Source organism: Thermomyces dupontii, assembly GCF_041956625.1.
Source record: "Thermomyces dupontii strain NRRL 2155 unplaced genomic scaffold VTN31scaffold_2, whole genome shotgun sequence".
Lineage (NCBI taxonomy): Eukaryota > Fungi > Ascomycota > Eurotiomycetes > Eurotiales > Trichocomaceae > Thermomyces > Thermomyces dupontii.
Window position 1 is genome coordinate 1,058,563 of NW_027192308.1, and position 16,262 is coordinate 1,074,824.

General features: G+C 53.8%; 8 protein-coding genes across 8 annotated transcripts; 5 read left to right on the forward strand and 3 right to left on the reverse strand.

The window, feature by feature from the left end:
- Positions 1 to 1,477: 1,477 nt before the first annotated feature.
- On the forward strand, positions 1,478 to 3,214 carry VTN31DRAFT_2755 (uncharacterized protein; the record flags this gene model as incomplete). The annotated part of the gene is made up of 5 exons (XM_069402958.1): positions 1,478 to 1,586; positions 1,650 to 1,733; positions 1,793 to 2,412; positions 2,484 to 2,925; positions 2,991 to 3,214. The coding sequence occupies 5 exons, from the start codon at positions 1,478 to 1,480 to the stop codon at positions 3,212 to 3,214; spliced, it is 1,479 nt and encodes a 492-aa protein (XP_069262188.1).
- Positions 3,215 to 3,330: 116 nt separating this feature from the next.
- On the reverse strand, positions 3,331 to 5,457 carry VTN31DRAFT_2756 (uncharacterized protein; the record flags this gene model as incomplete). Its single annotated transcript, XM_069402959.1, has 2 exons — positions 3,331 to 4,821; positions 4,879 to 5,457. 2 exons carry the CDS (start codon positions 5,455 to 5,457, stop codon positions 3,331 to 3,333), a joined length of 2,070 nt encoding a protein of 689 aa, XP_069262189.1.
- Positions 5,458 to 6,751: 1,294 nt separating this feature from the next.
- On the forward strand, positions 6,752 to 7,991 carry VTN31DRAFT_2757 (uncharacterized protein; the record flags this gene model as incomplete). The annotated part of the gene is made up of 5 exons (XM_069402960.1): positions 6,752 to 6,757; positions 6,880 to 7,015; positions 7,077 to 7,534; positions 7,586 to 7,865; positions 7,918 to 7,991. 5 exons carry the CDS (start codon positions 6,752 to 6,754, stop codon positions 7,989 to 7,991), a joined length of 954 nt encoding a protein of 317 aa, XP_069262190.1.
- Positions 7,992 to 8,380: 389 nt separating this feature from the next.
- Positions 8,381 to 8,963, reverse strand: VTN31DRAFT_2758 (uncharacterized protein; the record flags this gene model as incomplete). The annotated part of the gene is made up of 3 exons (XM_069402961.1): positions 8,381 to 8,555; positions 8,627 to 8,733; positions 8,835 to 8,963. The coding sequence occupies 3 exons, from the start codon at positions 8,961 to 8,963 to the stop codon at positions 8,381 to 8,383; spliced, it is 411 nt and encodes a 136-aa protein (XP_069262191.1).
- Positions 8,964 to 9,258: 295 nt separating this feature from the next.
- VTN31DRAFT_2759 (uncharacterized protein) lies at positions 9,259 to 11,268 on the forward strand (the record flags this gene model as incomplete). The annotated part of the gene is made up of 5 exons (XM_069402962.1): positions 9,259 to 9,580; positions 9,639 to 9,937; positions 9,994 to 10,901; positions 10,962 to 11,173; positions 11,225 to 11,268. The coding sequence occupies 5 exons, from the start codon at positions 9,259 to 9,261 to the stop codon at positions 11,266 to 11,268; spliced, it is 1,785 nt and encodes a 594-aa protein (XP_069262192.1).
- Positions 11,269 to 12,100: 832 nt separating this feature from the next.
- VTN31DRAFT_2760 (uncharacterized protein) lies at positions 12,101 to 12,527 on the forward strand (the record flags this gene model as incomplete). The annotated part of the gene is made up of 2 exons (XM_069402964.1): positions 12,101 to 12,308; positions 12,364 to 12,527. The coding sequence occupies 2 exons, from the start codon at positions 12,101 to 12,103 to the stop codon at positions 12,525 to 12,527; spliced, it is 372 nt and encodes a 123-aa protein (XP_069262193.1).
- Positions 12,528 to 12,579: 52 nt separating this feature from the next.
- On the forward strand, positions 12,580 to 13,277 carry VTN31DRAFT_2761 (uncharacterized protein; the record flags this gene model as incomplete). The annotated part of the gene is made up of 3 exons (XM_069402965.1): positions 12,580 to 12,906; positions 12,969 to 13,048; positions 13,106 to 13,277. 3 exons carry the CDS (start codon positions 12,580 to 12,582, stop codon positions 13,275 to 13,277), a joined length of 579 nt encoding a protein of 192 aa, XP_069262194.1.
- Positions 13,278 to 13,575: 298 nt separating this feature from the next.
- Positions 13,576 to 15,922, reverse strand: VTN31DRAFT_2762 (uncharacterized protein; the record flags this gene model as incomplete). Its single annotated transcript, XM_069402966.1, has 4 exons — positions 13,576 to 14,018; positions 14,104 to 14,982; positions 15,050 to 15,445; positions 15,544 to 15,922. The coding sequence occupies 4 exons, from the start codon at positions 15,920 to 15,922 to the stop codon at positions 13,576 to 13,578; spliced, it is 2,097 nt and encodes a 698-aa protein (XP_069262195.1).
- Between the last annotated feature and the right edge of the window lie 340 nt (positions 15,923 to 16,262).

Sequence of the window (16,262 nt, forward strand, 5' to 3'; positions counted from 1 at the left end):
GCTTGACACAGCACGCTGACGGCAAGACACAGGATCATTGCAATCATGCTAGGACGGCTCCGCATGTCTGTCGAGGAGTATCGAGGCTTATGGCATGTAGTTTGCAGACCCCTATAATGCAATGGGCATTGATGCAACGCTCTGAGGGCTTCTCTGGCCAAGTACTCAAAGGATGCTATCAAAAGAGCAATTCGAGATTTCTTCCAGAAGCAGAATACGCGCCAATCTCCTGAAACAAGGCCTGTGCAGTGCTACGACTTGTAAGCACTAATATAGCATTTTTTTTTCGGGGACTCATGCACGAAGACATACGTGTTTTATTCAGCTGATTTCGGGGCACTATCGGCTGATATTACCTACTATTCAGAGTGTGGTCTGAACACTGACAAAAGACAATGCTGATGCTTCCCCCGACCCTCTTCAGGACTCACGATACATCCGCTGCCTTTGAATCATGCAAAATTTGGGAAGTGGCACGGGCAGTCTCAGCGACAGGAGGTTTTGTTCAAGCCCGTCAAAGGTTCGAGGATATCGATGCTGCTTTGTCGTGCAGCTATCAATGTATAGAACTGGTTGCAGAAGGCCGACGGACAGCACTTGTCAGCCTCGGGGGATTAGGCCGCTTTCAACAGTCAGAGAAGTGCGAAGAAGCAACTTAGCAAAGACGATGCATCAACGGGCGTTTGATGTATTATCAATCAGAGCCGCTTGGGCCCAAAACATCCAGATAGTTTAACAACACTGACAACCTTCGTTCAGTTCTCTTCAAGTCTAGTAGATTACGATTAAGCCGAAGCAATCAATTAGCTCCGACACATGAACACCCTCGGAGAATACCGTTGTCCCTATGTAGCGCGTCATCTGATCGAGGATTGGATGGCAGGCAAGAGATGCGGTTTGTCCTGACACGACTTGTAAACGATATCGGGGCTCTACATGCGCTTCCAGTATCCAAGGTGCAAGCTTGTCGAGTGGTTGTGAAGATTCTGTGGTTGCTCAAACCACTGCATAAAGCGCGTTCTGATCTGTAGTATGGTGCTATTTTACTGGATCTACAAAGACGGTGGAGGCTGGAGATATCCTTTTACAGGCACCAAGGTCATGGTGATATCACCTGCAGGTCTGTCTGTACGTCATCCGCGCACAACTCACAGCTCAAAATGGACAATCCACCATGATGATTCGTTTTTACATGTCCAATTGGAGTATTCATCAGTACCAATTATGAATATTCAACTCCTTGTATTTAGTTCAGCTCCGCTGACGAAGTAGTAGATAATAACGTGTAGCTTCAATTGATGTGAATAGTTTCATCGGCAAGCTTCGGACAGATCCTGCGGGGATTTTGGTAAATGAAGCAATCGGAAACATCCCCGCACTCAACCTCTTCTGTTCAGTAAACCCATTCACGCACCGGCGATGGGATTCTTCGACTTCTGCTGAGACGAATTCACGACAAGCTTATCATTAGGTCAAAATGGGCTCAGACGCCCAGCCGATCCCAGAGGGGATCTCATCCCTTCTGGACACCGATCTGTACAAGATGACGATGCAATGTGCAGTGCTGAAATACTTCCCTGATGTTGGTAGGTTTATCGGCGGTGTCGGCAAGGAGAAAAAGAGAAAAGAAACTGACATGGTACTTTTAGAGGTGACGTATGGCTTTACGAATCGAACCCCTAACATGAAACTTTCGCGAAGAGCGTACAACTGGCTGGTTGAGCAAATACACCGTGAGAGACCATGAACAGTCCAGGGCGGCAGAACCCCATCCCGAGCTAACGCCCTGTAGGCCTTGGTAATATCGCTGTCACCCCAGACGAGATCGACTTCCTGCGTCGCGCCTGCCCGTACCTCACCGAGGCATACCTGCGATATCTCAGCGACTTCCGCCTCAAACCCACCGAGCAAGTCGACATCACCTTCCGCCCGATCCAGGACGCAGGCAGCGATGACGATCTGGGGGATCTGGAGTACTCGGTCAAAGGGCTCTGGGTGGAAACGATCCTGTACGAGATCCCGCTGCTGGCGCTCACCAGTGAGGCGTACTTCAAGTTCTGTGACACGGATTGGGACCATGAGGGTCAGGAGGAGAAGGCATACCGCAAGGGCATGACGCTGTTGGAGAATGGCTGCGTGTTCTCCGAGTTCGGCTCCCGCCGGCGGCGGGACTACGTCACCCACGATCTCGTCATGAAGGGGCTAATCAGGGCGGCTGCGGACGCAAAGCAAAAGGGCTACAAGGGCGTGTTTTCCGGCACGAGTAATGTTCATTTTGCCCATCGGTACGGGGTGAACCCGATCGGAACCGTGGCGCACGAGTGGTACATGGCCATCGCGGCATACACAGATGACTACGAGAATGCAAACGAGCTGGGTTTGAGATACTGGCTGGGCTGTTTTGGCGAGGGGGTGCGTTATCTTTCTTTTTTTCAGCTCAAGGACAATCATTGGCCGGTGTTCTCTTGGCTGACGAACGGCAGACCCTGGGAATCGCATTGACCGATACTTTCGGAACACCGGCATTCCTCGAAGCATTCAAAAAACCTATTCCAGAGTACACCATCGCCGGCGTTGGCAGCGAGCCGACACGGCCGTCCGGAGATGCAACCACAACGACCTCAGTCCCACAGAGCCTGGCAGAGACCAAGCCGCCCATTACCGCGCCCATCGAGGAGCGAAAAGAAGATAGCAGCAAGAGACGGCGAACCTACGCAGAGGTCTTCCAGGGCGTGCGTCAGGACTCGGGCGACCCGGCGCATTTCGTCAAGATGGTGCGCGATTTCTACGACTCGCAAAACATTCGCGACAAGAAGTCAATCGTCTTTTCGGACTCATTGAATGTCGATCTGTGTCTTGAATACAAAGTCATTGCCGAAGAAGCCGGCTTCCAACCCATTTTTGGCGTTGGCACATTCCTCACAAGTACGTTCCATTCCCTTGCTGCATCATCATTACCTCAAAAGCATCGGCTCATCGAATCATTACAGATGACTTTGTGCGTAAGTCCGACAAGAAGAAATCCGTGCCGCTCAATATCGTCATCAAAGTCGCCTCGGCCGGCGGTCGACCCGCTGTTAAGCTGAGCGATAACCTAGGAAAGAACACGGGAGACAAGGAAGTCGTGCAACAGGTCAAGCGCCGATTGGGATATATCGAACATCCCTGGGAAAAAGGCGACGAGACGGCGCGCTGGGGGAAAAGAGGCGATTGAACGGGGCGTCTTCCCCACTGTATCGAGAATATACAGGTATATGGCGGATGTTTGTTATACTTGTAGTAGAATCGATAATAGAGTCTTCACCGAACAGTTTTGAGGACTGCACATGATCAAATCAATCCCAAGTCTCTCTCCAAATCCCCGGTCAGGGAAGGAGATCTCGGAGATTTTGATAGGGCCGGGCTGGCCAAAAGTGCGCTTCCTAGCCCTCCGTTATCGCCAATACCTGTGGAATCAAGTCCGTTCTGGTCCTGGAAAAGAGTATTGCTGTCTACGTTCACGGTCTGATTCGTTTCCGTGAACGGAGAGGGGCGATCCTGCCGCCGCTCACTCCGCCGATCAGTCTCATCATCCTCTGATGAACTAATGAGCCATTCATTCACCGCGTCCGTGGTTTGGCTCCTCCCAGGTGGCGAGGGGCTACTCTTCTGGCCGCCATCAATCTGAATCAATGGCTGTGGGGAGCCCCTGCTGGAGCTAGAACGGGACGCGCCGCCAATGCCAGGCATGATGATCAGGGGCGACTGCCCGCCCAATCGGTGGAATTGCATGCGGACAGCTTGCTCCAGGCACGCGGTTTCGTGGTCGGCAGCCGGGTAGATGTCTCTCAGCTCGTTGAGCACCTCGATGCATTTTCGGAAATTCCACGTGCTCTCGTCACGGACGGCGGGATTGGGCGATGCCAGGTTTGTCAAGTGGACCACCGCGGCCGGGGTGACAACGGTTAGGCTGAACGTTGGTAGATATTTGGTCAGACCCATGGTGTCCAGTCCGTGGATGAGGCTCGTGGTGCTAGACGCAGCATCGCGGATCTTTCTGCGCGATTCGGCTAAGATTCGAGACGATGGCCGGTTGGAGAGGGACGCTATTTGTGGGCGATGAAGGGCGGTACAGATGGCGTGATAGATCATTCGCAGCATCGATGAATGTACAAACAGCACCTGGTCGCCCTCGTTCAGTTGCCCTTGTCCGGATGGAGGAGCGAAGACCGCTTCCTTGGGTAGGCTGCTTAACCACGAGTTGAGTTTCTGGTTGCAACGCTCCAGCTCGGCATCTGAGGCTTGCCGAGGAATGAGGCAGATGGTCGTCTTGTCCGTTGTGTCGAAGGACCGGGTGTGCGGGATGTACTGCGCAAAGAGAACCCGCGCTAGACACTGACAAAGCCTGACCTTCTCGATGAACATGGTTGCCAGGCTTCGTTGATGGGAGACGTTTTCCAGCTGCGTACAGTCGAACATGCGCTTTACGTCCGGATGGACGGGACCGATCTCGAAATCGGTGAGGCGCAGCATAGGGACGTCACACACGCCTTCGTTGATATGCATGGGCCGTCTCAACGCGAGCGCAACTAGTCGGTCCCGCGAGTACAAACACCACCATAAGCGCACTCTCAAGCGTTGAGCACTAGCGTCCAGCCCTGACCTGGTCGGATCCCGATGTAGGCCTATTGACTGAGCCAATGTGTTGCACATTCCAATCCAGTGCCAAATGTCCTTTTGCGGGCTGCTGTCCATTTCCGACCAATCAGCCCAGTACGTCATGAGCAGCATTGACTGCAGAATAGCGATCCGATCATCTTCGTAGTCGAAGGAATACAACAACTAACACCACGGTCAATCTTTCGTCGCCCGGAACAGGCATGATCAGGGGGGAAATACCCGCGCACGCATAAAAAATGCTCTTCGCGCTTCTCTCCGAGTGGCAAAGCCAGCTTCCCGCAGATGTTTGATGTCGACAAAAGCGGTTCCCGCAAACATGACTGCCTGAAAAAGGAGGAGACTGATGTTTCCGTCAGGGTCATTTTGAGCGATTTTTCGAAGAAACTCGTGCAGGTCCAACAGAGGCATGAAATTATGGACCCAGAGGACATACGTCCGCAGCAACTCCTTTCGCAATGGCGGATCCGGGATGGTCAACGCCCCTTTCGCTCGGAGATACTCCAAGTCCTCCACCGGCAGGTGAGCTGGCTGTGGGCGCAGAAAGCGCGGCGTATCGTCAAAGTCCTCGAATACTGGTTCAAAATCCGGATCGATCAGCTGGCGGACGTCCGAAATCATGTTGCCCAGCGGCAGGGACGACAACACCGATCGGTTGCCCAGGGTCCTCCAGGGATAGCCATCGAGATACGAGCGTGACTTCTGGCAGTTGTCGGTGACCGCAGAGGAACTGAAGGGATGTTCACCGAGCGCATCCACAGTCTCGCCGTGATTTGGCTGCCATTTTCGCTTGAGAGCCATGATGGCGCGGCGCGTCTTGCCCGAAGCTGGATGGATTGTTGAATAAAAGAAGGATCCTTGCACTGTGGATGAGGTGTGAATTGATTGAGCTCTTGTCGGGCTACAATGCCCTTTCCTATGTGGCAGAATTGATTACATGGCTCTTTACTTTGATTTTATTTATCCAACTGACACCGAACTCCTTCGGAATGGATGGCTTCGTTTTTAGACTTTGGCCACTGTGTGGGGAGTTTGCGGGGAATGTCAAAGGGAACAACTGCCGCTGCGCAGGCTGCTGCAAGTGTGCGAGGCCTGGAACCCACTGGTCTGGCCGCATTAGCCACCACCCAATAATTCCATTAGTTGCGGTTACTGAAGCATGGATACCATATTTCGGCACTTAGGAGGAAACTAAAACAGTGCTAACACCAAAGTTGCCAGATTGATACTTCAAGTTGAGTGGTAAATAAGTGGGAGCTTGCCTTCATGCGGCTGCTTGAGGGGTCACTTGATCGAGAAGCAATTACTCTGAACGAGGTTCTGTTCAGGTAGGAGAGCGCAATACTTGTACAGCTGTATCTCCGTATTTCATCTCATGATGATTTGTATGGATTTTCCGTGAACGAGGCCATTTGTCCAGTTGACCTTTCAGCTGGAGTACGAAAATTCACAATGAAGCACTCGATTGGGAAATTGGGATGATCGGCAGCTTTGATTGGCCCGGTCGGCGGGCCATTCTCAGCCGCGCAACTGCAGAATGGAAAGACGCATTGTTGGTTGGAATCCGTTTCGGGTGTGAAAGAGCGCGACATCGACTTTAAACATTGAGAAAATCAAAAAGTTGAAATACATGGTAGTTGTCAGTACAAGAGACAGCGAGCTCGGTGCATGCTCACTTTCAATCCTCAAGCACCGCGGCAAGCAGCAACAGAGGCAGTCTGACTAAGGAACAACGACCGGGCTGTGCTCAACCTACGCGCCACTCCTGACAGTAGCGCTCCCTGCACCTTTTTTTGTCTGGCCTAAATTAAGCCATTCGTTTTCTTCGCCCGTCTCACTCGTAGTCTGCCAGATTTCTCTTTTCATACGTTATCGTCGATCAGTTCGTTGAATCTTTCCTTGGTTTCTTTCTCATCAATCCCCGTTTCTGCGGCTGTCGGTCGTCAATTGCGCGACGACACCCTTTCGCCTCCACCCTCCCTCACCCTCCCCCCGTGTTGCCATCCCGCCAGCGCACAAGAGATTTTGGAAGTTCACGGTCGCAGCTGAATCGATCTCGAAGCGGGGAATTTGAGTCAGAGAGAGACCGTCCAAGATGAGTGTGAGTCGCATGCGTCGCTGGGAACCCCCCTGCATGGGCAACCCGCTGGAGTCCGCTTCACCCGCCATCTCAAAATGTGACTTCGAAAACCATCGAAACTAACACTCGATTATAATAATCAGTACAATAATCAACAAGGTGGCTACGGGGCGTACAACCCCTATGGCTCGCAGGGCGGTTACGGCGGTCCGCAGGGTGGTTACGGAGCTCCGCAACCCAGCCCCTACCAGGACGTGGAGCAAGGAAATGGCAGCTATGGTGAGATAGTCTCTCGATGGACCGATCCTGTCGGGCGGACGTGCTGATATGGAGGTTGCAGAAATGGGTGCCGTCAATAATACCACGTACATCCTGAACAAGTGCAAGGAAATCAACGATGGGATCCAAGAAGTGCGGGCGAAACGAGAGGGTCGTCTTGCCCAAGCCCAGCACCAGCTGCTCGATTCCAGCACGGGTAAAGAAGACGTCGCCGCACGCCAGAATCTCGACTACGTCGAGGATGACATCAACAACACGTTCCGCTACTTGCGTGATGTCATGAAGAAGATCAAGCAGACCCCGGGGTCGGGTGACTCCCGAGTGCAAACGCAGATCGATGTGACCAGTCGCAACTTGCAACGGGAGATTCAGCAGTATCAGAAGGCGCAGTCGGAGTTCCAGAAGCGCCTTCAGGAACAGGTGCGGAGGCGCTATGAGATTGCCAATCCCGATGCAACCCCGGAGCAAATTGAGCAGGGAGTTCAGAATGTCCTTCTGGGTCAGGAGCAGAGCTTCCAGGTGAGTTGATCCCGTGTAGCAGTGTAGCCGTGCAACTGCTGAACAAATTAGGTCACGGGTACCCGAACGCGGCAGGCCCACGACGCACGGCAGGCGGCTCTGGAGCGGTCTGCTGCTATTCGAAAGATTGAACAAGACATGATTGAACTGGCGCGATTGTACGAGGAGGTCGCGGAGCTGGTACAACAACAGGAGCCGGCCGTCGAGCAAATCAACCAAGGCGCCCATGACGTCGTCGAGAACGTCGACAATGCCAACAAGCAAATCGACCAGGCCATTGTCAGCGCACGGAATGCGCGCCGATGGAAGTGGTACATCCTTATTGGCATCAGTAAGTGGTCTTTCGTTCTCACGACACCGAAGTACTGGAGCTAACCTCGCAGTCCTCATCATCGCCATTATTGTCGGTATTTCCGTTGGTGTGACTCAGGCCAACAAGGCAGCATCTGGATCGTAAGGTAATTCTCGCCGTTGCTTCCTCCACCTCACATCTGCTCGACATTACGGAGCCCAATGCGCTCGACTGTACAGTTTATCGTTTACTGTGTCTCTATTTTTCCAGCTGATGAACTCTGGTTCTCGCGTTCGTTTGGTGTCTAATTCCCCTCGTGTTCTGTTCGTTTGTTTACTATGAAGTGTCCTTAATAGTCGCTTTCCTTATAGATTTGTGTGCGGTTGTTGAAAGGCCAATGCAAAACATGATGCTTGTGCTCTGCGGTCCTTTATCGTGTTCTGTTGGTTGCACATCCTTGTCTTAATCAAATGGCATTTCATCATAATAATACAGTCTACTTTTCGATTCTGTACAGAACGCACTTGAATGACTTGCATCGTCCTAAGAAGGGATCATGATTGCTGCTGCCTCTGCGCCAACCGTGCCTCTTCCTCAGGGGTCCTGGTCAGTAGCTGCAGAGCATGAATCCCACCCTCGCGGCTCATTTCCTCCTTGAGCAGGTTGTAAACTAATCGATGCCGGGCGGGTTGAGGTTTGGATTCGAATGCGGATGATATGATGGTGACACTATCCGATAGGTCATTCATCAGTCGCTTGCTTCTCGTAAATATTATTATTATTAGTTGGTAGCTACGGACTGGAAATGTGTCTCTTTGGACTTGACGCCTTGCATCGGCGCATGATGAGCGTGGAGGTGCGAGTCGTTGCGAATGATGAGGGTTGTCGGGGAGAACGCTTCGGTGAGCTGTGTATGACCAACAGAAGAAAAAAACCGGTTAGATTGTCCGCTTTAAAGCTTGGAAAGATAGAGAAATTTCAACAAAGATGGGGATCAATGAACTCAACCTTTTTCCGAATCGCATCCTCCACCGGGGTTTCGGTCGAGGCTGATGATGCCATTCTTGCAACGAATGCCGAGGTCCGAGTCCAGAAGAGTCGGGGCTGCACGAGGGATCTCGCACCGTGAGAGAACATGAGATTGGAGGCGATTCTTGACGTCGTCGCAGGTCGGTGTTTGGGGATCGATGAATCAACTTGGCTGATGATGTCTTTGGAGTGAAGGTTGATAGACCTTCAAGTTATTGCTGGTTATCAACTGCATGTCTTCTTCCGATGACATCAGGTTATGAACGAGGTTACAGCTACACTTGTTCTTTGGCCAATCAGGCTGCATGTTCTCCAAGTCCTTGTCCATGCGATCCGATGTACTTTATCGCGATCAAACATCAAGATCAGAATGATTCGTAGATGAGTCGAATACATTGAAATAATGCTTCTGCTCCGCACACGATTCCCGGCCAGCGTATCGCGCCCGCGGAGCTATCTCAGGCTATGTTCTCACTGCCAGAGGAAATTCTTTCCGCGCCATAGGGCACTTTCTACCCTCCCTGATATACCCATCTTCAAGGCTCTCCAGAGTCATGACCCTGCCCATCTTGCCATTGTTCACAGCAAATCCGGCCGCTCCTTCACGTACGGCGGTCTCATCGCCGACGTGCTTCAGTCCAAGGAACGGCTGGCCGAGGAGCAACCCGCGGGCTTGTCCGGTCAGCGGGTTGCTTTTCTGGCGGAGAATAGCTATGATTATGTCGGTTCGTTACTCTTTCCCCTCGATGTTCATTGACTTTGGATGGTACTGACATTGGCTAGTGATGCTGTTGTCGATACTGGCGAGCGACGCCATTGCTGTGCCGCTCTCGCCCGCCTTTCCGGTGCCGGAGCTGCAGTATGTCATTGATCATTCTTCGCCGTCCGTGCTACTGGCCACGGAAAGGTTCGCCGACAAGGCGCGTGAGATTCTCTCCGCTGAGCTGCAGGCTGAGCCGCTGCTTGACGTCCGGCCGAAAATCGTGGCGGGATCATCATCCACCGGCCCGGTTTCACTTACTAGTCTGCATGAGCCTAAAGGCGGAATCATGCTGTATACTTCCGGTACAACGAATCGTCCGGTATGTCGACACCGTGCTCTATTTCAAAACCTGACAGAATCACTAAGGGAATGTAGAAAGGGGTGCTTATCCCGCAGTCTGTGCTGACTGCGCAGTCTCTGTCGCTCATCGAGGCGTGGAAGTACTCGTCGCAGGACCACCTGTTGCACCTCTTGCCGCTGCACCACATCCACGGCGTGGTCAATGCGCTGCTGACGCCCCTGGTTGCCGGGTCGGCGATCGAGTTCATGTACCCGTTCAATCCGGAAGCGACCTGGCGTCGTCTAGCTGCACCATTTTTACCAGAGCCGTCTAACAAGTCGGCGATTACGTTTCTGACAGCGGTTCCTACTATCTGGAGTCGACTTCTGGGCTCCTTTCCGGATCTTCCGTCCGATGTCCAGACGGCGGCCAAACAGGCCATCGCGCCGTCAAATCTCCGGCTGAACATTTCTGGTTCAGCGGCGCTGCCCACGCCGACCAAAAAGGCCTGGGAGGAGCTCAGTGGCGGCAATGTGCTGCTCGAGCGCTTTGGCATGACGGAAGTGGGCATGGCCATCAGCTGCGGGCTAGATTTCCGTGACCGGGTCGACGGCAGCGTCGGATGGCCACTGCCCTACGTGGAAGCGCGGCTGTGGGACTACGAAAAGAACGAAGTCATACGACCGGGCGAGGAGGTAGATGAGAACGGACGGGAGAGGGTAGGGGAGATTCAGCTGCGCGGGCCCACGATCTTCAAGGAATATTTCCGGAACGAGTCGGCGACGCAAGAAGCGTTTGTCGAGGATGATGACGGCAAGGGACGATGGTTCCGAACGGGAGACGACGCCGTGCGACGACAGGTGCCGGGCAGTGGGGAGGGGACCAGCGGCGATTGGGCGCAGGGGCCGATGTACTTTATCCAGGGACGTCGAAGCGTGGATATTATCAAGATTGGCGGAGAGAAAGTGAGCGCTCTGGAGGTGGAGCGGGAGCTCCTCTCACTGTACGTTGTCCTATGATAACCTACACCGAAATTGACCGTGGATGGCTAACGGACGGTAAGACCGGAGATAATCGAAGCTGCCGTGGTCGGTCTTCCGTCGGAGCAATGGGGTCAGAGAGTGGCGGCCGTCGTGGTCCTGGATCGTGCACGGGCTGGCCCGTCCTGGGGGATTATGGATCTGCGGCGTGCATTGAAGAGCCGACTGGCCATGTCCAAGATTCCGACCAAGGTGAAGGTGGTCGAAAGGATTCCGCGCAATGCGATGGGGAAAGGTGAGAAGACTCTGTTCCCTGTGTCCGAGCGTTGCTGACTGACCGATGCAGTGAACAAGAAGATGCTGGTCAAGGAGGTATTTGGAGGATCGTGACTCGGTGTGGGCGATCGCATGAGACTAGGATGAGGTTATCGGGATCATGGATAAGATTGATGTACGATACATGTCCTCGTAGGGCTTGTAAACTATGTACTGTACTCCTTAACGCCGATTCATGAGAGCAAGTCCTTTTGTCTCAACTCTCCAAATCATTTGGGCCGAATGCTTCTCCGTTCCTGACGGATAAAAGATAATCCTCGGTTGGTGAAGTGAATTTGACCAAACTCCATCAGTTTCAAAACAAGACATTCTGAGATTCTGATAGGAACATTTCATTCTGCCAAGACTGCATGCATGAACCCCATTAAGCCCTTTCGGGATTATTCCCGCAAGTCCACCAATCAGACCGCCCAACATCTGTCTATCTTTCGGTACCATGCAGGAGATCCGTGGGTTTTCAGCCAATAAGCGACGAGCTACCCCTGATCTGTTGCCAGATTGTGCAAATGAAATCTCGATCTAGTTAGTTAGATTTGTTGGCGCCGCAACGTGTTTGTCTGCTTTCGCCTCAGAATTCGCCTTTAGCCTTCGGTTCTTCTAGTCAACTTACGAAGTCTCCTCCATCTTAACTTACTGGACGCCCCTGGACTAACTATGTATGTAGCTGCAGTCGGAGGAGAAACAGTGGTTACGGGCTTTACGGCAGGTCTTGGCTGCCAGCATGGCCTGACAATGGCTCAAGGCACAAACAAAGCCCAAACATTACTTTGAACAAATCACTGCAGGACAATTCATTGATAGTCCGCAGGCTACTCTGTACTGCCACTGAAAGTCCTCCGATATTGAGGACGAACAGACTCCATGATTGTACTTCATAGTTAGATGAATGAACGAAAGCAATCGAACCCCGTTCTGGAACCACCATTCAGGACAGGGGAAGCGCTCGGGGAAAAAACTGGTGATTCTGGCCCCTGCAGTAAATTATTCCTGCCGACCCGGGTTTGGTGTAACCGCCACCCAAAGCAACCTTTACTCGGCAGAGTTAGGCGGCGTTACTTGTCCGTCACACTCGCCCACTTGTAAAAAGTCCCCTGGTGGCCCTGGGCCCTGGCGCCCAAAGAGTCCCTCTCTCGCCCACCGTTTAAAAAGAACCTCTTCCTCTCAACTTCTCTTCGATCCCCCAGATCCATCGATCGCTGTCATTCCCGGTTGACGCCGATTACATTCGTTTTGAAAGCGATCTCTACAAGAGTCTAGTCACTCTTTTCTTACTCACACACACACTCTCTCTCTTCGCACCGAGTCTGGGATAAAAAACTCCGACCCGTCTTCTTTTTCCCGTCGTATAATCACACCTCCGTCACCATGCGGTTCACTGCTGTCGCTATCGCTGCCCTGGCCACCGGCGCTCTGGCCCACTGGAAGAAGCCCGTCGACCAGATTCCCGACGAGTCCTCGTCCTCTCTGCCGGCCCCGACTGGCCCGGCGCCGTCGGGCCCGGCTCCTTCCGCTCCTGCGCAGTCCTCCGTTGCCGCCCCGCCCGCGGAATGGTCCTCTGCTCCGGCGGGTGAGAGCAGCAGCAGCAGCGCTGCTTCTCCCTCCGTGACCACCGAGGTCATTGATGTCTGGACGACTTTCTGCCCGAGTGCGACTACCTTGACTCTGGGCACGGAGACCTACACTGTGACTGAGGTATGCTCTCAATTCCCCCCCTTTCCTGAGACGATCTTCCTGCTAAAATGATTATCTCTCAGCCTACCACCATCACTGCCACTGGCCCGTTCACCGTGACTCGCCCTCTGGTGACTGAGACCCTGACCATCTGCAACGAGTGGTATGTACCTCAAATCTCTCACATTGCCAGTGACAAACAGAAGCTCATTTGGAATAGCCCTGCTTCGACCGCCCCCGTTGGCACTGGCAACGTCCCTGCTCCTCAGCCCACCAACGTCAGCCCGACGGGTCCGGAGGGCCCCGCCTTCACCGGCGGTGCCTCGTCCGTCGTGGCCAGCGCCGGTGCCGGTCTAGCCGCTGTGTTCGGTGCTGCCGCCCTCCTCCTGTAATTTCTCCCGGAAACCCAGCTGAAGGACTGTACATTATTACTCATGACGCTTGAATGAGTGATACGAACGGGCATTTCCCTCGGAGGGAGGTAGCATATTTTGTTCTTTTCTTTCTCTTTGTCAATTTTCTGTGTTTTGTTCCTGTGAATATCCATCTATCTAGTATATATATATATTAGTTGGGGCAAGTCCCCGGCATTGAATTGCTTGGTGCTTGTCAATCGATCCTTGTTTTTCAAAGTAGATTGTTATAAAGTACAAGTACTCCGTACAGAGGTTGTTATTCCAAGACCATCAATCACAGTTTCGCTTTAACCGTCTCCGACGAGAAATACTCCCTGATAACCTCCCTCGCTGCCCGCACCGCCTCGGCATCCTCCACCGTCGGCGGCAGATTAACCGCGGCATCGAACTCCCCCCGCGTGGCGTGGTCGACAAGCTCGCGCAGCACGCGCCGCAGGGTCTTCCCGCTGCGCGTCTTGGGAATGATCCCGACACCCTGGATGATCCCGCCAAGGGAGGCAATGGGGCCAATCTGCGTCCGGACCAACGCGTTGATCTCGTTGAAGAGCGCGTCCGGCGCGCGGGCCGGCAGCCGCTGTTGTTTGTTACTCTCGGTGGCCGGAGGTTGTTTCGGGGTGATGAAGGCAAATGGCACATGACCCTTGATGGGGTCTTGTTTGGGGACGATGCTGGCTTCGCCGACAAAAGGGTGCATCAGAATGGCTTGTTCGATGGCGCCTGCGGTTCTCTGTTACTACTCCTCCTACTACTAACTCCTGGGTACTCATTGCGACGGTTATTGGTCATTTTGGGAAACGCTTACCAGTACTGAATCGATGCGCCGCCACGTTGATAATGTCGTCCGACCGCGACATGACATGGATGTAGCCGTCCTCATCGACAAGCCCGGCATCGCCCGTGTCGATCCACCGCCCGTCAAACCGCTTGAGATACCCCTTGTAGAACCGCTCCGCGTCGTTGAACAGAGTCGTAAACGCTGTCGGCGCCAGCGGGATTCCCATGACAATGTTGCCCATTGTGCCGCGCGGGACCTCCTGGCCGTTGTCGTCCACGATGCGCACGTCGAACCCGGGCATCGGCTTGCCCGCCGAGCCTGGTTTGATTGCAAGCGGTGCCGCAGGCGAGCCGCTTTGCAGCTGAGTTGTACAGCCTTCCTCGGCGCGCTGGGCAATGCCCGTAATGGGTGAGCCCACTTCCGTAGACCACCAGTGGTCTACCACCTGGGCCCCCGGCGCGCAATACCGGCTCAGCAGATTCTGGAACGTCTCCACGATGCTGGGCTCGCTGCGCTCGCCCGCGAGGAACAACGCCCGCAAGGTTCGGAGTGCCCCGCGCTTGCCAAACGCTTCAAAGTGCTTATTGTCGGGGTCATCCTTGCGGATCGCTCGCAGGGCCGTTGGCGCAGTGAACATCACGTTCACGCGGTTCCGCTCCACGACGCGCCAAAAGGCCCCGGCGTCCGGAGTGCCCACGGGCTTCCCTTCGTACAGGACAGTGGTTGCGCCGACCAGCAGCGGCCCGTACAGGATATACGAATGCCCAACTACCCAACCCATGTCCGACGCCGTGAAGATGACATCTCCGGGTCCCCGGATCCCAAAGAGATATCGGATCGACAGAGCCAAGCCCACGGCATGGCCGCCTGCTTCTCGCACGACACCTTTGGGCAAGCCAGTGGTTCCTTGAAAATACTAGTCAGCGCACTCAATCCATTCGGGGTCGAAAACTTGTCAAGTTGTGAGCCTTACCACTTGTATAAATGACATACAGCGGATCCGTACTCTTCACCGGCACCGGATGTGCCTTGACTCCTCGCTTCCGCGCATCTTGAACGAGCTCCTGCCAGTCGCGCTGACCACTCGCGTGATCTAGCGTTCCCCATTCAAGTTCCGGCCGCTGCCAAACGATGATCTTCTCGGGCTTGCTGGAGCTCAACTTCATGGCCCCTTCGACCAGCGGTCGATAGGGCAAGGGCCCCTTGGCGCCTTCAATCCCGCACGACGCCGTCATGATGGCGCGAGGCCGAGCCGCCTCGATGCGCTGAGCCAGCGACGGCGCAGCAAACCCGCCGAACACGGCCGAATGGATCGCACCGAGACGAGTAATGGCCAGAGCGGCAAACAGCGCAGCAGGAATCATAGGCACTGATCATCCCCCAAATTGCAAACCCCGAGTCAGCGTCACATCCGGACATGGGAAACTTGCGAGAGAGAAACAAAGAAACGAGGGTAACAAAACTCACTGTAGATAACCACCACATCTCCCTTCCTCACACCCTGCTCATGAAGCACACCCGCCAACACCTCCACCTCCTCGAGCACCTGTCGATACGTGAACGTTTCGCGCCGCCCGCTGACAGGCGACTCCCAGATGATGGCGACGTTATCCCCGCGCCCGTCGCGCACATGCCGGTCAACACAGTTGTAGGTGGTTGAGAGCTCCCCGTCCGGGAACCAACTCCAATGATCGTGCGTGGTACCCGATGGGAGGAGGGTTTTCGTCTGCCGCGAGAGGGCCCGCGAGGGCCGGGTATGCCAGTTAATGGCCTGGGCATGGCGTTGCCAAAAGGCCTCGGGGTCGCGAATTGACAGCTGGTGGACACTGTCCTGGGGATGTGCCATTTTTCCAAAAAAAAAAAAAAATAACATCTACAAATGAATGCTGTCGATAAGCGTCAAGCTGCGCCAACCGTGATGTATTATGACGCTAAGTAGTTGAAAAGATGGAATAACCCAACGAGCAAATAGATCGGAAACATGGAAAATCCAAAACTGAAGCTCTCAATGATTGTCTCTTCGGGATAAAATATCGTTCAGGGTCGGACATCCGGGGAGGAAAAGGGGGGGCTCCATACGGAGTACTCCGTATTCAACAGCTCTCCATGCCAATTGGCATTTCCCCGCGATGATCCACTCCTCTCCGCACGTAACCGCTCGTACTGTAAATTGACATTTCCTTTAC